This window comes from Drosophila sechellia, chromosome X (genome assembly GCF_004382195.2).
Source record: "Drosophila sechellia strain sech25 chromosome X, ASM438219v1, whole genome shotgun sequence".
NCBI lineage: Eukaryota > Metazoa > Arthropoda > Insecta > Diptera > Drosophilidae > Drosophila > Drosophila sechellia.
The window spans coordinates 2,997,564-3,021,684 of NC_045954.1; the positions used below are offsets into that span (position 1 = coordinate 2,997,564).

Below are 24,121 nucleotides of genomic sequence, written 5' to 3' on the forward strand. Positions count from 1 at the left end.
AACAGAAAAGAACAAGAATGTTTTCATTCTCCCCCAGCCCTGTTGTATGTAGCTTGTCGGTCTCTTCCTTCGTTTGCAACCATGTGGCATGTTAAGTAGACATAAATGGGCGACAAGTTAGCATGATCTTACAGATATGGCGGTTAGCTTTTGGCGTTTATAAAGCATAGATTCATAAATGTGCTCAATTGGGAATGTTAGTAGTGTGTTATCCCAAATGAACTACAACTAACAATAAACTTTTCCACCTTTTATCCTTTCAGATACCGCGTTGGTGGCCGCTTCCTGCACAAGTGTGGGTTGCCAGAATGGCGGCACCTGCGTCACACAACTCAATGGCAAAACCTACTGCGCGTGAGTAAAGTTTAATATTAATTTTAATGCATACATTTTATTTGAACCACTCATGAAGAAGTTGTTAAAATAGTTAATGGCTCAACGGATATTGGCTTTAAAGATCACATCATTTATGTATTTCTCTGTGGCATTTGCATAATCAAGAGATCATTTTCAAGGACAAGGGATTTTGGTGTGCTGCGTACTCTTTTTTAATTTAACTCGAAATTCGTCTAGACAAAAGGAGGTACGTTGTTGCTGTTGTTGTTCGGCCAGACAAAAGCGCCCGCACAATCTTCCGTCTTGCAGTCTTCGGTCTGCGGTCTCCAGTCTGCAGTCTTCGGCCTGCAGTCTTCTCTGCTGCGGATCGAATCAAATCGGGCTCGTTGTCGAGCGACATTCCTGGCAAATCGGTTTGAACCTAAACGAGAGTCTGGGAGTCTCTGGTTCGTGCCTTTAGCCCGGTTCGCATGATTTTCACTCGCCTCGTATCTCGTATTTCGTATTTCGATTTTCGTATTTTGTTTCCTCCGTGTGCTGTCTGTTATTTATTTCAGCATTTTTTTTTTGGTCTTTTGTCTATTTCGCTGTTGTCTCTGCAATAAATCAAATGCGGCCAAAACAAACGGCACGTACGCAACGCATAACTCCGTTTGAGTTATTATAAATAGAGAGTCCGTTCGGAGAGTCGAGCCGGTGAAACGATCGCTATATCCATATATTTTGACAGACTGTCGTCAACGATTTTTACGAAACCTACATGGCATAATTAAAAAAAAAAAAAAAACCCATTGCAAGAACACACAAAAAGTTGAGATCGAATTGCATTCCAAGCAGTTCGAGGCGAAGACTCAGGCTTCGACTATTTCCAGCGATCAACTGGATTTTATTATTTTTATTTTTATCTGGTATCTGTGTTAGGTCAGCAAAGGGAAGAACGGAAACATATATATGCAGCTATGGCAAACGATAGTAACAGAAAGTTGGCTTTTATGCCTTTTAAAAGGGTTTTTCTTTTTGTTAGCCATTAGCATGTAAAAAGTTAATATCGGCGAATTTCTCCAAAAACTCCTCTCGTGTTTTGCGCGTCTACTCATTTTTATTTGCCATTATTGTTGCCTTTTATTTAATGTTCGGCTCAACTGACTCATCAAAAAAAAACACAAAAAACACAAAAAACAGTTTCATACATCAAAAGAAATTTCCGCCGTAAAGGGGGATGCTGAGGGGGCGTGGCTCGACCTAAAGAGATGCTGCTCATTAACATGTCATAAACCGCAAGCGAGAAACGATTTTTTCTCCGCATTTGTGGCTCCTTAGCCATATAAATCAAACTCATTGTTCTGAGATGGCAGAGACAAAATTGAGACCCCGACTACATGACATTTGACATGAGCAAAAGGCTAGATAGATAGTTGTGTTTCGTGGTCGATCGGTCCACTCAAAACGAAAACCAAACCGTTTGGCAATCAAGTCAATTAAACAAACAAGCTGGCAGGCGGAAAAGCGATCGTAAGAGCCACATAAAAGCTAAGGTTTCTCGGACGCAGAGAGGAAAGCCAACCAGAGCAATTCCAAATCAAGAAAATGTGGTAAATGGATCAGCATGGATCAACCGTAAACGATCCGAGGATCAGTTGGCCTGGGCCACAAGACCGAAAAAATCAGCTCTAATAGCTCAAGCTCAAGACAAAAGTTCAAAGCGATCTTATCGCCAAATCAAAAAACAAACCAAAAAATGGCTTACAGAAAGAGGGGCCAGCACATATACACATGGCCATTGGCTTGATCGTGCCTTTGATGATCATCGCAAAACCAAAACCAAAAGCAAAAGCAAAACCAAGGCAAGGCAAGGCAACCAAAAGAAAGAGCTAAAAGCGAATGAGCAAAGTAAAATAACCCACGGATCCCGAGATCCAAGAGTCTGCACAACAACAATATATATATATATAAACGAAACAAGAAAAGAAAAAACTAAACTGGCATCTCGCAGTTTTAGGCTAAGAGCCAAGCGCTTTTATGTAATTGCCCAAAGATAGTTAAAGAAAGAGCCAGCCAGGATCGGTTGACATGTGTAGTCTCCTCTGTGGGGAGGAGAGGTGAGGTGGCTGTCGGGGAAAAGCTTGAAAAACTCTGTTAACAACGAACGCCGAGATCTTGCCGATCAAAAAAGGCAAACTGATCAGCCATTGAAACTGCTGTGCTGTTTTAGAACTCAAACAAGATCAGCTTCAATTGATTGTGGAAGTGGATTTAATGAGGAAGTGCACTCAAGAGCAACTAAATTAACACTCGAAATGTAAACTTTTCGCAGAAATACATAGCTCTGCATTGGAAAACTTCCTTCAATTTAAAAGGGTATCTAATCAAAGGATCTAACAATTTCTGGCAACTTGAATTGAATCGCAATTAAACATTATGCCCAGACGTATTTAATCTTCAGAAAGTGAATTAACCGTCGAGTGAGAAAAGTTCGTTGCCTAAGTCTTTTGTTTTCCAGACATGCCATGTGTGTGTGTGCGTGTTTCTAAATGCCCACACACATACACACACACACACACACCAAAAACGTTCGCCGCAGGGGAATAATTTACGTTTTTATTTGAACTCTTGGCTCACACGCTTTGCACTTGAAAATGTTCTTTGCTTTCTACCTTGTTCTTGTTCTCTTTCTTTTCTTTTCTTTCCTTTTCGTTTTATGCCTTGTCTTTTCATTTCTTTTCTTTTCTTCTCGAAAAGTGAAAAAGGGGAAAAAGCATTTCCAGGCTGCAATTACTTTAATTAACTGATCATTAAGCACATTGGCCATGGGGCTAGATGCTCTATGCTCTATGTGTGCTGGAAATGACAATGGGAAAGCCAACATTTCATCTGTGCTGCTGGGATGACACATTTAACTTGCGCCAGGGCAGCCATTTTTATTATATACGTATGTTATGTATATATATATCTCTCTTTATATATGTATGGGTGTACATCCTTCGGATGTTCGGCTAAAAACTTGTTTGCAACCTGCTCTGATTGCTTTTCTGTGTTACACAAGCTCGAAAGAAACAAGGGTCCCGCGACGAGGAGACCGAGGAGCAGCTCGAGCCCATCCCATGAGATCTTGGCTGCCCGAAAAGCGTAGCGAATATTTATTGTGCATTCCGCTTGCATTTTACATTCTTCGCGAGGAGACCCTTTTGCTCCCTTTTTTATACGTATATGCTCTGTTTTTCTCGTATTTTTATTTAATTTTTGTTTTAGCAGTCGAGGCGTTGGCGTACAAAATTCCTTTGGCCAGGTCTTGTTGCCTCTCTCTTTGGTCAAATTAAAACGTTTTATTGAAACTCAATTAAGTTGCGCATTCTCACGAAACGCTGAAGATGGTAGACCAAGTTGATGATGATGGTTGGATGGATGGATGGATGGATGGATGGATGGATGGATGGATGGATGGCTGGTCGGTCGGTTGATGGCGAAGAGAAGAAGCGTAGAAGGCATAATGTTAATTATTCGAATGTGGAATGATGCATTACATAAATCTGAGATTTGTCTTCTCATAACTCAAATGAAAGATTTTCCCAGGCTTGCAGCTCTTAATTATGCACATATGGAAATAACTTTGGCTTTTCTTCTACTGCCGGCGACAAATCATTTCAACACACCTCATTCATCCACAAGTCGACCAATCCACATATCAATATTTGGTTAGGTTTACGTTTTTTAGTACTTTACAACACATTGCATGCTTTTTAAAGTTTTTTTTTGGGGAAAGCCTTTCTTTTTTAAATGCTTCGGTCAGTAGAACAACATAAACTGCATCACAGACAAAACTCAAATTTCAGTGAGTCTTGATGGGCTTACGCTATCATCAAATAGTTACATTTAAAAATACTAAATTGAGTGCATGAAAATCGTTTTTTTTATGGTCGATAGTTTAGATAGAACTTCATTTGCATAAAACAAACAAGTTTACAAAGCGAGGCAAGCCATCGTAAAACCGTTTTTATGGTCCATATCGATAAGATGTATATTTCGCTTTATTAAACCAATAAAAGCTTAATAAAATCAGAGTTCTGTATACGAAATTTCCAAAAGAGATATCACCACGTTGTGCAATGGAATTTGGTCAGGTATCTTTCGTTACCTGGAAACTGGAACCTGTGGAAATCATTTGACGGACCAGTGTCAGAAAATGCATTTTTACCTGCTCGGCGGACAATGGGAAATCAAACAAAACCCGATCCGAGGCATACCTCGAATCTCTCCACAAACAACAGCTGGCCATGGATGGATGGGATGGATGGATAGATAGTTAGATATATGGAATGGTATCGTGCATGGATGGAAACAGAACGGAAAGAAAATTTGTTGGGTGTAAAATTTGACTTGGTGAGCCGCCGGGGTCACGCATTTCACTTCATTTCAGTTCGTTTTCCACTCTGTCCTCCCTTTTCCCATTGTTCTTGAACAGCTAAGCAAATACCATGCCTGGGTGAAAGGAAGCAATAGATAAAGGCCCCGGGATAGGGAGAATCGGGAATCGAGGAGTACATGGCCGAGTAATCGGGCGTGTTGCACCTGCGCATGGAAAACCAAACACATTTTCACTTGAAAAACACGGCTCAGCAAAAGCCGAAATGTAATGTGAGAAGTGTGCTCTCGGTACCGAAATATTCTCCCCTCTTCTCGCTACTGAGATCCCTCCATATTAATTCACATCATATCATATCGTACTTTTGTCGAGTTTTCGTTTGAAGCGCGGTAAAATAAAGCTACCATGAAATCAGATTGGAAAGCACAAGTCGCACTTTAAAGACTCTAGAAATGAATATTGTAAAATTATACAGTTGTGCGAGATGGGAACCATAATCATGGGAATCCCACAGCAAAAAAAAACTGGATTTAATGAGATCAAAACTTGGCAGTAAAAACCCAGTTTGATAAGAACAAAGTGAGCCTTTCATCGACAGCAAATCCATTCGTACAAATTGATCAAGTTGAACTAATTGGTGTAGTCTTATCAGCTAATTAAACAAATGGCATCACACAGCAAACGACTTTGGAATCTCTGAAGAGTGTCTCGGGATTATTTGTGCGGTGATAAGCAGTTTCTTTGCTGTCCGACAATTCCCGCACTTCACTTACTCCACCGATCCTGTGATAATGTGCTAAGATCAGCAGAAAGCTGCATGTGCACATATGAAAAGGTATATTACATATATATAATGTGAATGTGGCTTTTCTTGGCGTATGCGTACTGTACACACAAACTTTTTACCTTTTTTTTTACAGAGGAAAGACATAAACGAAGCACTAATCGTGTAATGCTCGTGAATTTTAGAATCATATTTGGGTTTAGGGTTTTTTAGCAGTGCACGAGGCGTGTGAATTGCACTAGGGAAATTAAACGCTCGAAAAGATAAACGCAGAGTCGAGAGGAGTTGTCGCTCGATCTCTGGAAGCCATATACAGTCGATATACAGTGGTCGACCAGAAAAAAAATGAATGATCATCGGGCGATGACATTAAATCATTTGCTTACAAGCCATGGGTCTATGGCCAATACCACCGCCGCCCCTCATCTAGCCCAGAAATCCATAATCCATTCGATACGAGCTGCTGTGGTTACCCATTCAGTCGAGCGATCGTGAGAAGCGAATATAAATATCTATGTATATAGATGTATATCTATGCATATTTCATATTCACTTCATGCCGTAGTTATGATTGTGAACAATTTCTGTCCCGATCGCCGACCGCAAATTGAGTTGGTAGCGGAGATACGGATGCAGAGATGCAGATACAATGATCCGATCCGATCGGAGATAGATTTCCAGTAATTTCTGCTCATAAAGTAGAATACTTTTAGATTCGCATAAGGTATTTTCACAATCCATTTCTTGTTCGCTTAAAATTCGATTTGATTCCAGTTCGCTTCCTTCACGTGACAGAAGGGGTGACTCATTCCCTTTTTGGCCAACTTTACAAAGGAGGCTTGAAACAGAGCAAGGGGTATGGGGGTTTTAGACTGGGGAACAGGAGATAAAGCCAGCAACACACACACACACACACACACACACACAACAACACACCCAGTGGCTGCCTTGGTTTATTTGCCAATGCGAGTCACGTTTTCTGCCAGCCTTCTCTTTCGCCCTCTCAAAACAAGTTAGCAAGCAGCCACTTGGCTGCTTCAGCTCAAACTGAAAACTCGGCTTGGCCTGTGTATAATTTATATTACATTAATTTTTCCATCCAACATTTACCCCCGCTCCCCCTCCTCCTACTCTCGGGCAGCAGCAAAAAAGGCTGACACCTCATTTGAATGGGCCCCCCTTCCCTTCGCCTTCTGCCAACTAACCATCGTCGATTGTACTTCTCAGTTTTGGCCAGGTCTTATCAGTGGGCTAATATCGGCTAAATACCTATACGAAGATTTCGCGAAGGCGAAAAGTCACTGCAAAAGAACAAGTTAAGCTCAGATTATCTCACTTTTGGTATATGTCGTATGAAAAACAGTAAAGAAATTACTTTTTGGTAATTTTTCCAAGTGTACCTATGTATGCTTTTCAGCCACTCTCTAAATTCTCGCTTAAAAATTTGCAAGCTGTCCTCGATTGCGATCGACAGACTTTGAGGTTAGGCAGGGCCTCCAAAGGGGATTGCTACAAATTAATGCTAAATCTAAAGCATTTTCACACACTTGTAACGGGAAGCTGCCGCAGCAGCAGCAGCAGCATCGGCAAAAAAAGAAGTGATTCGAAAAAGAAAAGCGGTTTTTCCTCTCCTGCTGGCCGGACCAAGCAGCATCATCCCAGCAGCTTCTCCTCGCCTCCATCGCTTTTCAGGTTGGTCAGCAGCCGCCTTAATGATTATTCATTGCTTGTTGCCGCTGCTTGTTCGGTATGTTGCTGCCGTGCTGCCTGATGTTGCTGTTGCTGTTGGTGTTGCCACTGCAACTGCAACTGCAACAGCAGCAATGCGTGTAATTTTCTCATTGCAGCCGATGAAGAAGCAGCAGCGGCGGCAAAAAAATTTAATATGCAATCAAGATCGCGCACAAATTACCGTACATAAAAATTGTTTTCTCAAGGGAAAAGTAACAACAAGCGGGCATAATGTTGTCGTCGAGCAGCAGCAACAACGTCGCGTAAAAAGAGAGTTTCCAATGGGAGGAGAGCAGATATTGTTCCATCATGGTCATTACTCAACCAATTTGTAGTATTTTTTATTTCTGTTTATGCCAGAAAATAATATTGCTTATGGGAGACTTTTCTATGTCAAAAAAACAGGGATTCGATTAGAAAAATAATTAAATATACATATGCGTCCAGTTCAATGGGTCTAGTAGCCAACTTGTCCAAGTCCAAGCCTGTGAAAGTGGTCCGAGGAGCAGAGCTCGGGCGGAAATGAGGCTACTTTGTCAGCTTTAACACTTTGGAGTCGTTTGGGGCTGGGATTTATCAGGCGGCGCAGATCTGGCTCCTGACTTTGGTCCACTAAGTCGACAAGTCGATAAACTAGCCAACGATATGGATATGTGTGCAATCACTGCGGCAAAAAGCATAATCCAGTGGGAATGTGGTGCACGGTGATGTTCCTGCACCGGCGCCACTCTCCAATTTTTCTTTAAGTGCATATAATATGAATCTGCTGCTGCCTGCCTCATTGCTCCCATTCAAATCGCCAGCTGCAACCCATTTTAATGGCAAACCCGCTAATCCGCGTCTATCTGTATCTCTTCCAGATGCGATTCGCACTATGTCGGCGACTACTGTGAACACCGCAATCCGTGCAACTCGATGCGTTGCCAGAATGGCGGCACCTGTCAGGTGACCTTTCGCAACGGCCGCCCGGGCATCTCCTGCAAGTGTCCTTTGGGCTTCGACGAGTCCCTGTGCGAAATCGCGGTACCGAACGCCTGCGACCATGTGACCTGCCTCAATGGAGGCACCTGTCAGCTGAAGACACTGGAGGAGTACACGTGTGCGTGTGCCAATGGCTACGCAGGTGAGTTGTCTGCCAGGAGAATGTAGCACCAGGAAACTAACCATCTCCACTACCACTCTCTGTCCACAGGTGAACGATGCGAGACGAAGAATCTGTGCGCCAGTTCTCCCTGCCGGAATGGAGCCACCTGCACCGCCTTGGCCGGAAGCAGCAGCTTCACCTGCTCCTGTCCGCCGGGCTTCACGGGTGACACCTGTTCCTACGACATCGAGGAGTGCCAGTCGAATCCCTGCAAGTACGGCGGCACATGCGTCAACACCCACGGATCTTACCAGTGAGTACAGCTCCTCGACATCCATTAAAAATAAAACTTAAAAAAGGGAGCAACTTGTTGATATATTGTCGTTTAACCCATCGATTACACATCGAAAACATCGTTTTTCGAACAAAACAAATCGGTGGACATCGCATTCGAATCCGCCTTGTGATTATCAATCGAATCGCCGATTGTCAATAAATCGAATTGTCAGCGGATGTGATAACTCAACTTCCCGCTGACAAGTGCAAATTGTTTTCTCTGTTCGACAAAAGATCAAACACGTCTGATTCTGCAGCGTTTTCTTTGGTGCCCCCGCCACAAAGCACAAGTCCCCGAAATCGATAACAAATCATCGTTGCGAAACGATTAGCATATTTATCCAAAGCTTGGCCGCTGGCTGGCTTCCTTTAATTAATGGCAATTTAAGAGTAATAATTTAAAAAATCTCATTTTATTTCGGCGCGATTTGCATAGCTTATTGATTTTCGTTTAGGCCAACAACAAATTGCCAATCGGCCCAACAACATTTCCACTCTAATTAAAACACACAAAACGCGATCGACCTATAGAAAATGAGTCGTCGAACAAAAGATCTCAAATTTCCGGCGATCTTTTGTCTAGAAACACACAGCGTTTTACTCTTTTTGGGAACTGGTTCAGGCACGTAAATTAAATTACTTCGTTTACGTTTCATTTTTCTTTTTTTTTTTGGGTTTTGTGTCAGCTCGAAATCATTTGCATTCTTAATTTGAAACACACAAATTATCCAAAGGGTGCGCGGAGGGAGGGGGTGTGTGCGGGGGGCATTTAAATATATATCTTTACTAAAAACCATTTGAGCAGAAAAGTGCGATGTGAACATGTGTTTGCTGTTTGTTTTAGTTTAGTTTGACTGCGGATGTTTTCGAAGCAATTAGCATACACTTGAAACAATTTGTTGAAAACGTCATGTAATTGAATTTGAATCTCTGAATCTTTTCCAAAGCTGCACCTCAATTGAGATACGCTTCATTTTTGATCCTTTTGTGTGTGCCTTTAAAATTTACAAAAGCCAAGATAAATCGTTACGATTGCGATGCGAATGGGGGGCCTAAATGATCTTCTGCCACTGTTGAATGGCTGGCAGGGCAATTAGCATAAATTTCATATTCGATTTGGCGACTTTATGATGTTTCTATGCTAAAAGCTGCGGCCAAAGCTTAGTCATGCTTTAGTTTATGAGGTTTTAGGTTTTCTGTTTCGATTCTATTTTGGCAAGACAGCGATTTTATTTGTCAACTGTCAGTTGGTGGGAATTTATTAATGGAAACAAACTGTCGAACACAAGCGAATAATTAAGTGAATAGCTAAGGTATTCGTGATTCGATATTCATGGCAATTGGAATGGAACCATTGAATATTGAGCGGTTTAATGCATGAATAACTCTTCACGAAAGTTGGTCAAAGGTGAACTGCATTTTTTCGAGTGCAATGAATGCTAAGTAAAATATTAGCTTTTTGGTAAATAAAGTCCAACAATGTGGTGATTCATAGCTTGTAGCACCAATAATTGAAATCTGCGTAGATTTCACTCGCTCATTAAGGGCCCCACGCCCAACAAAAGTCAAAAAAAAAAAAAGATACCGAAATCCAATCTTCAAAGATAAAAAATTTGAGAGAGGCCCTTGGGCTATTGGCCTGCTGAATTTCACATGTCAATCAAAATTTCAATTTTCGGAATGTTTTTCTGTTTTGTTTTCTTTGTTAGGCACCGGCAATTTTCAATCCAATGTAATTTACTCGAAAACCTTTTGGGGAGATGGCGAACTTAGCAAGAATGGTGGCGAGAGTGCGGGGTTTCTCCGAAGAATTGAGATCCCCAAACAGTTCTGTTTTGGCCATGCTGGCTGTTTCCAGAGCTGCTCGTTGGTGCCTTTTAATTGTTTAATTTAATTAAATGCTCTTTAATGGTCTTAATTAGCGCTGGGAGGGGCGTGGTTTTGTCCATTGGCCTTTTAAGGTGCTCCCGAGGCGGCCAAAACACAAAACCAAACCCGTTTTAATGGCTGAAAAACATTTCTCAAGAATCCCAGTGCAGTTGGAGTTTCGGTTCGGCTTACAAGGCACAAGCAAATTAAGTTTAAATCACATTATAAAAAAAAAATACAAAAAAACGAGCAGTATAAGAATGAAAGAAGAAGCGGCAGTACGAAATCAAAGTGAACAGAAACCCGGCCATAAAAGAGAGTCCCAGAGAGAGATACTCCACTGGAGTTTTTTTTTATAATATATCATTGTTTTTTTGTTGTTTTTTGTTTTGTGGTAACCGAAAAACCGGTCGAAACTCCTCTAAGCAATACAAGCACACACACACAGACCCGCTCGCATTAAACCCATCGGATTGAGATACAAATCCAGATCCGAATCTGAATTCGAACTGCAAAACGGAAGTTGAGGCCAGGGACAGATTTTATGGTTTCCCTGGCATGACAGTAGCCTGGCAGCCAGGCCGAGCTTAATTGGTGTTAACCCGCGTTTAATTGCTCTTCTCGCTTCTGTTCTAGGTGCATGTGTCCCACGGGCTACACGGGAAAGGATTGCGACACCAAGTACAAGCCCTGCTCGCCATCGCCCTGCCAGAATGGCGGAGTTTGCCGCTCGAACGGTCTGTCCTACGAGTGCAAGTGCCCCAAAGGTGAGTGCTAGTTATTAAGCTAAGCTAAATTCCATATCTACTACTTCAGAAGGAGCCAGGTTGATCGAGTTAGATAGATTGTAAATTGTAATAATTGATTGTAATACACGAACCATTAATACAAATTCAAGTTACAATGGTTACCCCTTTAACCCCACCTCAAACCGAAAATATTGGGCACCAAATTTTATTATAATACTACCACTACTCACATACCAGATTTCATATTCCTGATCTGAAACACAGCAGAGTTACGATGGGTTTGCATTTTTGGATATTGGCTGATTATTCCTTTGAGCAAAGTCCACCCGAGGCTTTGAGTTCTCAGCAATCAGGAACGTTTCGCTGCTTTCCGATGAGAACGTTTCTTAGCGCCTATCGATAACCAGTTATCGATGATGGTAAGTCATGACTCATGACTGGCCACGAGCCAAGTGGGGAGGGGAGAATGAAATAGTCGCCCACGCCGAAGTATCTGAAGTAGCTGCCACAAGGGGCAAACTCGTTTGTCAGCTAAAAACCCCTTTGCCGACTCCTTTTTTTTCGACCGGCCCAGCATCATTCATCAGTTTTTGACTGCAACTTTTACATCGCAGCCCATTCCCAGTGCATTTCATTCCATTCCACCGTTCCGGGCGCTTTACAAATTTAAAGATCGTGGCCCCATCACCGCGTCTTTCTTCTGTTTCTTCTGCAGCTTCCTCTCTTCTGGCGGTCGGGCTTCTTCGGCTTCCTTGGCCGCTTGTGTTGCATGACCTCCTTAGGGCGTAACTGTGCTTAAGCATCCAATCCGCCCCGCAGATCATTGGTAAAAGAATTGGTCGGAGATGCGAGTGGATGGACCAAGAAGACGGGGAAATGATAGCCCCTGGAATTAGCGCAATTTTCGCCGGGATTTGCTCACTTGAATAAGCTTTTCTGATGTTTAACCGCCTGGGCATGAAACTGTTCAAAAATGAATGGAAGAAGAATGCTGGGTACCAAAAATAACAGAAGAATTCGCTACATAATCAAAGTTACGATAGGTTACCCACGGAATAGTATCGTTTTGAGATGGTTCATTTGGTTTTGGCTAGTCACACGTTTTTTTTTTTGAGCTAGTCTAATTGTTTATACTCACATTTTATGAAGTTTTAATTTTTCTTCAAAGGGCCGCTTCAATCTTTTTCCTCTTTGTGTTTGTGTTAAATTATTTTTAACGTTTTCCTTGTTACTTTTTCGGTGCCCTCAACTTGTTTTCCCAGCGAACAATTTTAGTGCGTTGCCGCCCGCTGCTGTGCTTTTATTTTTTCTTTATTTTGCATAATGAGTGCAACTCCGACCTGCCCCTCCCCCCTGTTTTACCCCTCCCATTATGTTTTTTGCACTCTTATTGCAACGTGATGTCCACAGGGCGATTCGTGTCGTGTCGTTTTCGTTGTACGTTGTTCGTTGTTCGGTTGTTCACTGGCTGTTGTAATTCGGTTGGAATTGCTCAACATTAGCCAACAGCCTAAGCTTAAAAAACAACAATAAAGGCAGAGTGCGAAAAAGGCGTTATAACATTTCCCAGAGCAATAAATATTGCAAATTCCTACTTTGGTCACACTTTCACACGATCGTTGGCTCAAATCAAAAGCAAGCTTCTAGGCAGTCCACGTTATAATTGGTTGGAGCTCCAAAGGTCCATCCCTAGATACTCCTATACCCATTCCCACCGAAACGAGTCCATTTTCTGCTACAAATATTGTCAATTCCTGTTTAGATTCCTATTTTTCACACGATCTCCGGCTGATCCGATCTATTTTGCACTATTCATATGCGCTTTCTGGCTCATTAGAATTTTTGATTGGTCGCAATTAAAAGGCCAGACGAAGATAGAGAGCGAAGCTTATCAAATTGTTTTAGCTCCCCTCGCTGCAGTTTGTGCAGCCTGTAAATTGTCGTGTGCAATTCGCATCAATTGAAATGAATTAATTGAAAATTGCACACAAACACACACACACTGGCGAACTCACAAACACACTCACACATGTGTGCTTAAATGCAATGCGAGCAATTTACATGATGAATACGAAATTACAATAAGAAAAACCCTGAATGGGTGACAATTGGCGACAGAAGGTTAAAGAGCTGATGTAGAAAACGGAGGGATCAGACCATCGGGTCCTTGAGGATCTAAGATATATGTACATGCCACATTTAAAAACCTAGATAATATAAGTCGGAGAAATCAAAACCTTCAAGAAATCCTGAAAACTTTTCAAGATTTCCAAGTAACCGAACATTTTGAGATAGCGGAAGTAAGGTTAATTCGATTGGGTTATTGGTTTTCAAAAAGTTTTCAGAGTTCAAAGTGCGGTCACTAAGTGACTGGGTGACTTGAATAAAATCGCAGCAAATATGAAACATGTGTTGTTGTAATGGTGTTATGTTATGCTCCATCCCTCTCTGCTGGGTATATTTTTAAATGTAGGGAAAAATGGTTAATGGTGTGGGGTACACTTAAAATGTCACTTTCATCACTTTTTTTTGGTTTTTTTCCTGTTTTCCTTTTCCTTTCCCCCTACGATGCAGCAACAAGTTGCAATTGCAAATAATGAAAATAATAATAAATGCCGCACACGCATGCATAAGCGTGTGTGTGTGCTTATGTATTTGAAGCCCTTCTTTTGTGGCATGGACAAAAAAAACCGACCAAGCAAGAAAATCCATTAAAAGAAACAAATCTCGTGGGCGAGAGCGAGAGAGCGATCTTTCTAAAAAATATTAAAAAAATACCACTGCAGGCACATAAAATGCGATTTAATTCCTCCAACACACACATACACCAAGAAAAATAAAGCGCAATGAACGAAGTCCAAAAACTCGATCGAGAGAGCAAGAAGAGAGCGAAAAAATGAAGCATAAACGGCATTTTTCCATTGTTGTGAGAGAGGGAAGGCGGCAGTGCGAGCGAGAGGGCAGATGGCTTGGCGCGCATTTGACCGCGGCAGCGACGCAGCCGTCGACTGCGGCAGAGGCTTGGGGCAAGATATGAGACCGTGGGAAAGAACAACGAAAGACATGACGTTGCTGTGTATTTGTGAGTGGCCGCATATATGCTGCCACAGCAGCGGGCACAAAAGTAGTGCACTCACGAACTATAGAAAAATCCCTTAAAATTGTATCATGTATTCATAGCGAATAGAATACAATGTTAACTGAATTCGAACTGAAATGTACCTTAAATTTATATTGCAACTGTTTGCAAACAGCAAACTTTCTTTTATGCTGCCCTCTGGTGTGCGAGTGTGTTTGTTTGCGCGAACGCTGACGGCTGTGTGTGTGCGTCTGCGCGCTTTTTGCCTTGCCTTGTCTGTTTTCACGTTACACTTTGTTTGCCCATTCGCTCCGCATGCGCAGCAGTGCTGCCAGCGAAAGGTTCGAAAAGTAGCCGAAGCGGAGCAAAGAAAAATGTAGCTGACTTTAGGGCTCATAATCGGGCTGGAGTTGGCGGGAAAAGAGCCAAAGAGGCAGCGCCAGCGCGCAGTCGTTTAAATGCGAAGCGCAGACGCAACGGAGGAGAGAGAGAGCGCATTTGTCTTGATCTCCTTCGCGCCCATGCTCTCTGAAAAACCAACATGTGCAGCACAGCTGCAGAGCAACTACAGCTTTAAGCGGCCCGTTCCTTTTGTTCGATTCCTTCGCTTGCCCGCTCTTCCCCTTGTTTGCATTGTTGTTATTATTGCTGCTGGTCTCTCAACCACTTTTTGTTGCTTCAAACGTTTATTATTGAAGTATTTTTATGATGTTGCCATAAATCTGTTTATGCACTTCACTGCACTGTGAGTGCGAGTGAGAAGGGTTTAGTCAGCGATGGGGGCGGGGTGGAAGTAGAACAGATGCACGCCAGTGTGGCCGTTTTACCCAGAAAACTATTATTTTCTAACAAAAATTTAATTATGCTCGGAATTAGCTATTTTATTGGGAAACTCACCTTAAATATGAAAATATTGATCACCCAAATGAAATAGAAACTTGAAAATGGATTTTCCTAAACGTTCGGCCGCCCCTTAAAAATTTGATAGTTCTAAACTACTTGAAGTGGATATTATAGCATTAAAACGAAAGATCTTCAGTACTAATGGTGACATTGTGATTTACACCCAAGGTTTCGAGGGCAAGAACTGCGAGCAGAACTACGACGACTGCCTGGGACATCTTTGCCAGAACGGAGGAACCTGCATCGATGGCATCTCGGACTACACCTGCCGCTGTCCGCCGAACTTCACGGGCAGATTCTGCCAGGACGACGTGGACGAGTGCGCCCAGCGGGATCACCCGGTGTGCCAGAACGGAGCCACCTGCACGAACACCCACGGATCGTACAGCTGCATCTGCGTGAATGGCTGGGCGGGTTTGGACTGCAGCAACAACACGGACGACTGCAAGCAGGCGGCCTGTTTCTACGGAGCCACGTGCATCGATGGCGTTGGCAGCTTCTACTGCCAGTGCACGAAGGGAAAGACGGGGCTGCTGTGCCACCTGGACGACGCCTGCACCTCGAATCCCTGCCACGCGGACGCCATTTGCGACACGAGCCCGATAAACGGCTCCTACGCCTGCTCCTGTGCCACCGGCTACAAGGGCGTGGACTGCTCCGAGGACATAGATGAATGCGACCAGGGATCACCGTGCGAACACAACGGCATATGCGTGAACACGCCGGGCAGCTACAGATGCAACTGCTCCCAGGGCTTCACGGGTCCGCGCTGCGAGACGAACATCAATGAGTGCGAATCGCATCCCTGCCAGAACGAGGGATCTTGCCTGGATGATCCGGGAACCTTCCGGTGCGTCTGCATGCCAGGCTTCACGGGCACCCAGTGCGAGATCGACATCGACGAATGCCAGTCGAATCCCTGCCTGAACGACGGAACCTGCCACGACAAGATCAACGGCTTTAAATGCAGTTGTGCCCTGGGCTTCACGGGCGCACGATGTCAGATCAACATAGACGACTGTCAGTCGCAGCCATGCAGGAATCGGGGCATCTGCCACGACTCCATAGCGGGCTACAGCTGCGAGTGTCCGCCGGGCTACACGGGCACCAGTTGCGAGATCAACATCAACGACTGCGACTCGAATCCCTGCCATCGGGGCAAGTGCATCGACGACGTGAACAGCTTCAAGTGCCTCTGTGACCCCGGCTACACGGGCTACATATGCCAGAAGCAGATCAACGAGTGCGAATCGAATCCCTGCCAGTTCGACGGCCACTGCCAGGACCGTGTGGGCAGCTACTACTGCCAGTGCCAGGCGGGAACCAGTGGCAAGAACTGCGAGGTCAACGTGAACGAGTGCCACAGCAATCCCTGCAACAATGGAGCCACCTGCATCGACGGCATCAACTCGTACAAGTGCCAGTGTGTGCCCGGTTTCACGGGCCAGCACTGCGAGAAGAACGTGGACGAGTGCATCAGCAGTCCGTGCGCCAACAATGGGGTCTGCATAGACCAGGTGAACGGCTACAAGTGCGAGTGTCCCCGTGGATTCTACGACGCCCACTGCCTGAGCGACGTGGACGAGTGCGCCTCGAATCCGTGCGTGAACGAGGGACGCTGCGAGGACGGAATCAACGAGTTCATCTGCCACTGCCCGCCGGGATACACGGGCAAGCGGTGTGAGCTGGACATCGACGAGTGCAGCAGCAATCCCTGCCAGCATGGAGGCACCTGCTACGACAAGCTCAACGCCTTCAGCTGCCAGTGCATGCCGGGCTATACGGGCCAGAAGTGCGAAACGAATATTGACGACTGTGTGACCAATCCCTGCGGAAACGGAGGCACCTGCATCGACAAGGTCAACGGTTACAAGTGCGTCTGCAAAGTGCCCTTCACGGGCAGGGACTGCGAGAGCAAGATGGATCCCTGCGCCAGCAATCGGTGCAAGAACGAGGCCAAGTGCACGCCGAGCTCGAACTTCCTGGACTTCTCCTGCACCTGCAAGCTGGGCTATACGGGCCGGTATTGCGATGAGGACATAGACGAGTGCTCGCTGAGCTCACCCTGCCGGAATGGAGCTAGCTGCCTGAATGTTCCCGGATCGTACAGGTGCCTCTGCACCAAGGGCTACGAGGGCAGGGACTGCGCCATCAATACGGACGACTGCGCCTCGTTTCCGTGCCAGAACGGTGGAACCTGTCTGGACGGGATCGGTGACTACAGCTGCCTGTGCGTGGATGGCTTCGACGGCAAGCACTGCGAGACGGACATCAATGAGTGCCTGAGTCAGCCGTGCCAGAACGGAGCCACGTGCAGTCAGTACGTGAACAGCTACACCTGCACCTGTCCACTCGGATTCTCCGGCATCAATTGCCAGACGAACGACGAGGACTGCACGGAGAGCTCCTGCTTAAACGGTGGCAGCTGCATCGACGGCATCAATGGCTACAACTGCAGCTGTCTGGCTGGGTACTCCGGTGCCAATTGTCAGTACAAGCTGAACAAGTGCGATTCGAATCCCTGCCTGAACGGAGCCACCTGCCACGAGCAGAACAACGAGTACACATGCCATTGTCCCAGTGGCTACACGGGCAAGCAGTGCTCCGAGTATGTGGACTGGTGTGGTCAATCGCCCTGCGAGAATGGGGCGACCTGTAGCCAGATGAAGCATCAGTTTAGCTGCAAGTGCTCGGCGGGATGGACGGGAAAGCTGTGCGATGTTCAGACCATATCATGCCAGGATGCGGCGGATCGGAAGGGTCTGAGCCTCCGGCAGTTGTGCAACAATGGCACGTGCAAGGATTACGGAAATAGTCATGTGTGCTACTGCTCCCAGGGCTACGCGGGTAGCTATTGCCAGAAGGAGATCGACGAGTGCCAGTCGCAACCGTGCCAGAATGGAGGAACCTGCCGAGATCTCATTGGAGCCTACGAGTGCCAGTGTCGCCAGGGATTCCAGGGTCAGAACTGCGAACTGAACATTGATGACTGTGCCCCGAATCCCTGCCAGAATGGCGGCACCTGCCACGACCGGGTGATGAACTTTAGCTGCAGCTGTCCACCGGGAACGATGGGTATCATATGCGAGATCAACAAGGACGACTGCAAACCGGGAGCCTGCCACAACAACGGCAGCTGCATCGATCGCGTTGGAGGCTTCGAGTGCGTCTGCCAACCCGGTTTCGTGGGTGCCCGCTGCGAGGGCGACATCAACGAGTGCCTGAGCAATCCCTGCTCGAATGCCGGCACCCTGGACTGCGTCCAGCTGGTCAATAACTACCACTGCAACTGCCGACCTGGACACATGGGTCGGCACTGCGAGCACAAGGTGGACTTCTGTGCCCAGAGCCCGTGCCAGAATGGCGGCAACTGCAACATCCGACAGAGTGGCCACCACTGCATCTGCAATAATGGATTCTACGGAAAGAACTGTGAGCTGAGTGGCCAGGACTGTGATTCGAATCCCTGCCGGGTGGGCAACTGTGTCGTCGCGGACGAGGGATTCGGCTACAGATGCGATTGTCCGAGGGGCACACTGGGTGAGCACTGCGAGATCGATACCCTGGACGAATGTTCCCCGAATCCCTGTGCCCAAGGAGCTGCCTGCGAGGACCTCCTGGGGGACTTCGAGTGCCTCTGCCCGAGCAAATGGAAGGGCAAGCGCTGCGATATCTACGATGCCAACTACCCGGGATGGAATGGCGGTTCGGGATCCGGAAATGATCGCTATGCCGCCGATCTGGAGCAGCAACGGGCCATGTGCGACAAGCGGGGCTGCACCGAAAAGCAGGGCAACGGCATCTGCGATTCCGATTGCAATACGTACGCCTGCAACTTCGATGGAAACGATTGCTCCCTGGGCATCAACCCGTGGGCCAATTGCACGGCCAACGAGTGCTGGAACAAGTTCAAGAACGGCAAATGCAACGAGGAGTGCAACAATGCCGCCTGCCACTACGATGGTCACGACTGCGAGCGGAAACTGAAGAGCTGCGACAGCCTCTTCGACGCCTACTGCCAGAAGCACTACGGCGACGGCTTCTGCGACTACGGATGCAACAATGCGGAGTGCAGCTGGGACGGCCTCGACTGCGAGAACAAGACCCAGTCACCGGTTCTGGCCGAGGGCGCCATGTCCGTGGTGATGCTGATGAATGTGGAGGCGTTCCGCGAGATTCAGGCCCAGTTCCTCAGGAATATGAGCCACATGCTGAGGACAACGGTGCGGCTGAAGAAGGACGCCCTCGGCCACGACATCATCATTAACTGGAAGGACAATGTGCGCGTGCCGGAGATCGAGGACACGGACTTTGCGCGGAAAAACAAGATCCTGTACACCCAACAGGTCCACCAGACGGGCATTCAAATCTATTTGGAGATTGACAATCGCAAGTGCACCGAGTGCTTCACCCACGCCGTGGAGGCGGCCGAGTTCCTGGCTGCCACGGCGGCCAAACATCAGCTGAGGAACGACTTCCAGATACACAGTGTGCGGGGCATCAAGAATCCCGGCGATGAGGACAATGGCGAGCCGCCGGCGAATGTGAAGTACGTGATTACCGGCATTATACTGGTCATCATTGTATTGGCCTTCTTTGGCATGGTCTTGAGCACGCAAAGGAAGCGGGCGCATGGCGTCACCTGGTTCCCGGAGGGATTCCGAGCACCGGCGGCGGTTATGTCGCGGCGTCGACGTGATCCCCACGGCCAAGAGATGCGGAACCTCAACAAGCAGGTGGCCCTGCAGTCGCAAGGTGTTGGCCAGCCGGGTGCTCATTGGTCCGACGATGAATCGGATATGCCGTTGCCCAAGCGCCAGCGCAGCGATCCCGTTTCCGGTGTGGGTCTGGGCAACAATGGTGGCTACGCCAGTGATCACACAATGGTCAGCGAGTACGAGGAGGCGGATCAGAGGGTCTGGTCGCAGGCCCATCTGGATGTGGTCGATGTGCGGGCCATAATGACACCGCCGGCGCACCAGGATGGCGGAAAGCACGACGTGGATGCACGCGGACCTTGCGGACTGACACCTCTAATGATTGCAGCCGTTCGAGGCGGAGGCCTAGACACGGGCGAGGACATCGAGAACAACGAGGACAGTACGGCCCAGGTGATTTCGGATCTACTGGCACAGGGAGCCGAGCTGAATGCCACAATGGACAAAACGGGCGAGACATCACTGCATTTGGCAGCTCGTTTTGCTCGAGCAGATGCCGCCAAGAGATTACTGGACGCCGGAGCGGATGCCAATTGCCAGGATAACACGGGCAGGACACCACTGCACGCTGCTGTGGCCGCCGACGCCATGGGTGTATTCCAGATACTGCTTAGGAACAGGGCTACCAATCTCAACGCCAGAATGCACGACGGCACAACGCCACTGATACTGGCCGCTCGTCTGGCCATCGAGGGCATGGTGGAGGATCTGATCACCGCCGATGCGGATATCAATGCGGCGGATAACTCCGGCAAGACCGCTCTCCACTGGGCAGCGGCGGTTAACAATACCGAGGCGGTGAACATTCTGCTAATGCACCACGCCAATCGCGATGCCCAGGACGACAAGGACGAGACACCGCTGTTCCTGGCCGCGCGCGAGGGCAGCTATGAGGCGTGCAAGGCGCTGCTGGACAACTTTGCCAATCGCGAGATTACCGATCACATGGACCGACTGCCACGCGACGTGGCCAGCGAGCGACTGCATCACGATATCGTCAGGCTGCTGGACGAGCATGTGCCGCGATCTCCGCAAATGCTGAGCATGACACCGCAGGCCATGATCGGATCCCCGCCGCCGGGTCAGCAGCAGCCGCAGCTGATCACACAGCCGACGGTCATTTCCGCCGGAAACGGCGGCAACAATGGCAACGGCAACGCCAGCGGAAAGCAGAGCAGCCAGACGGCCAAGCAGAAGGCGGCCAAGAAGGCCAAGCTGATCGAGGGCAGTCCCGACAATGGACTGGACGCCACGGGCAGCTTGCGACGCAAGGCCAGTTCAAAAAAGACAAGTGCGGCCTCAAAAAAGGCCGCCAACCTGAATGGCCTGAATCCGGGCCAGCTGACGGGAGTGGCGGGCGTGCCGGGTGTACCGCCCTCGAATTCAGCGGCACAAGCAGCTGCAGCGGCAGCGGCAGCCGTGGCGGCCATGTCCCACGAACTGGAGGGATCGCCGGTGGGCGTGGGCATGGGCGGGAATCTGCCCAGTCCGTACGACACCAGCTCGATGTACTCGAACGCGATGGCCGCACCGCTGGTGACCGGCAATCCGAACACAGGCGCCAAGCAGCCGCCGAGCTATGAGGATTGCATCAAGGTAAGTGGAGTGGGCTGTGAGATCAGAGACGATGGAAGTGGAAGTGGCTCACTAAACGCACTCGTATTACTATTGCAGAATGCGCAGTCGATGCAATCGCTGCAGGGCAACGGTCTGGACATGATCAAGCTGGAGAACTACGGCTACTCGATGGGCTCGCCATTTCAGCAGGAGCTGCTCAACGGCCAAGGACTCGGGATGAATGGGAATGGCCAGCGGAACGGAGTCGGGCCCGGCGTCCTGCCCGGCGGCCTCTGCGGAATGGGCGGCCTGACCGGAGCCGGCAACGGAAATAGCCACGAGCAGGGACTCAGTCCGCCGTACTCGAACCAGTCGCCGCCGCATTCGGTGCAGAGCAGCCTGGCGCTTTCGCCCCACGCGTACTTGGGTGAGTTTCAAGTCAACACATATTGCAATTGGGTGCTAGTGTTTATGTATTCATCTTTCCATTCACACGTTACAGGCTCGCCATCGCCGGCCAAGTCGCGACCCAGTCTACCCACCTCGCCCACCCACATCCAGGCGATGAGGCATGCCACACAGCAGAAGCAGTTCGGTGGCAGCAATCTGAATAGCCTGCTGGGCGGTGCCAATGGAGGGGGCGTGGTCGGCGGAGGAGGAGGTGGTGCAGGTGGCCAGGGGCCACAGAACTCGCCCGTGAGCTTGGGAATCATCTCGCCGACGGGCAGCGATATGGGCATCATGCTCGCCCCGCCCCAATCCTCGAAGAACAGTGCAATAATGCAGACGATATCACCCCAGCAACAGCAGCAGCAACAGCAGCAGCAACAGCAGCAACATCAGCAGCAGCAGCAGCAGCAGCAACAGCAGCAACTCGGAGGCCTGGAGTTCGGTTCAGCGGGCTTGGACCTGAATGGATTTTGTGGATCTCCGGGTAGGTGGTCACTCATGACGTTAGATGTTTGTGTGCTCTATCACTAGCTGACTAATCGTTCTACCATCCCAACTTGCAGACTCATTTCACTCGGGTCAAATGAATCCGCCCTCGATACAAAGTTCGATGTCCGGCTCGTCGCCGTCGACCAACATGCTGTCGCCGTCGTCGCAGCACAACCAGCAGGCCTTCTACCAGTACCTAACGCCTCCGAGCCAGCATTCCGGCGGCCATACGCCGCAGCACTTGGTCCAAACGCTGGACAGCTACCCGACGCCCTCGCCGGAGTCACCTGGCCACTGGTCCTCATCCTCGCCGCGATCGAATTCCGATTGGAGCGAGGGCGTCCAGTCGCCGGCGGCAAATAATCTCTACATTTCCGGTGGACATCAGGCCAACAAGGGATCCGAGGCCATCTACATTTGACCGTGAGCGCAAGGTGATCTGGATGATCGGATGATGGATAACGCGCCAGGATAATTGGATGGTTGCCAAGGATAACAGCAGAGGGACTCTTAAAGAGTCCGCGGCTACGTTCGATCTAAAATGCTATATATTGTAATTCTCTAATCCCTACGATAATGTATTTTTTCACGCGACTTTTTTTTTTTTGTGTGTCTATAAGTTTTAGATGTTAGTTCGAAATACGCAATTCTAGCGGAAGAAGCGTCATAAATTGTAGTAACTTAAATTATTTTAATGCTTGTTGTACAGTGCGCGCCGATCGCATATATATATATATATAGATATTGATATAGATATATGTATATCTGCTCATAGATATACCAGTTAAGAGCTCGTTTTGTGGCGCATTTTATTTTATTGTCGTAACGTCATCGTAGCTTCCAGTAAAAAAAAGAACAAAACAACAAAAGAATCAACATAGAGAGATGAGGAACTAAACTTAGCGCAAATTCTGATTGATCGATTATACGTTTGTGGGACATTTGTAGTTGTAAGCGACCATTATATCACTAGGCCATAAGACTACGCTAAGTTTTTATCGAATTCTACATTTAATTGTGGCCCACATGCTATATGAATACATAAATTTCATAGTTCTGTAGGTTTTGAAACTGAAGTGCTTATATAAACAAAATTGTTAGACCGTACACCGCATCGAACCTTTTTTTTTACACCAAGTTTTTTTTTTATTATTATTATTATGACTATTATGTATTATTACATATTGACTAAGCTAAACTGTAAAAAGATTCTCATAACTGTTCGATTTAAGTTGACACATACAAATACAAAAGGATTTGCAAAAATTACACAAAAATCACCATTATAGGTCTAATTGAAAGATGAAAAAAAAAGGAAACACCCCGAAATGACAGTAACCAGCCAAGTTTACTATATATATAAGGCCCCTCTACGATCTAAGTTGATGAACAGATATTTTCAAAAAATATACAACAGAAAGAACAAACTTAGAGAACTGCAAGTGCGATTTTCTCGTTCGACTTGCACTAATTTTAATTTGAACGGTATTGCTTTCTTTCGTCTATATTTTGTGTGTAAGTTTTTAATGTGTAAATTGTAAAATTACTTGTTTTCCTAACTTAAACAGCCAGACAGCAAAACGAAACTGCAACCTTTTTGAGATAAATAATAAATATTAAATAATTATTTTAGAAGCCGTGTGTTTATTTCATATTATGTGTGTAGATTGTGCTAA

At 47.0% G+C, this 24,121-nt stretch overlaps 1 protein-coding gene across 1 annotated transcript in view; it reads left to right on the forward strand.

Annotated features, from left to right (window-relative positions):
- The window catches only part of LOC6616220 (neurogenic locus Notch protein), a 36,434-nt gene extending 12,396 nt beyond the window's left edge, over positions 1 to 24,038 (forward strand). The window contains exons 2-9 of the mRNA XM_002040549.2: positions 264 to 354; positions 8,072 to 8,334; positions 8,404 to 8,608; positions 11,137 to 11,267; positions 15,400 to 21,545; positions 21,624 to 21,933; positions 22,009 to 22,440; positions 22,520 to 24,038. Coding sequence (XP_002040585.2) covers positions 264 to 354; positions 8,072 to 8,334; positions 8,404 to 8,608; positions 11,137 to 11,267; positions 15,400 to 21,545; positions 21,624 to 21,933; positions 22,009 to 22,440; positions 22,520 to 22,866 — 7,925 coding nt within the window. The 3' untranslated portion in view covers positions 22,867 to 24,038. The remainder of the gene's footprint in view (positions 1 to 263; positions 355 to 8,071; positions 8,335 to 8,403; positions 8,609 to 11,136; positions 11,268 to 15,399; positions 21,546 to 21,623; positions 21,934 to 22,008; positions 22,441 to 22,519) is intronic.
- The last annotated feature ends 83 nt before the right edge of the window (positions 24,039 to 24,121 follow it).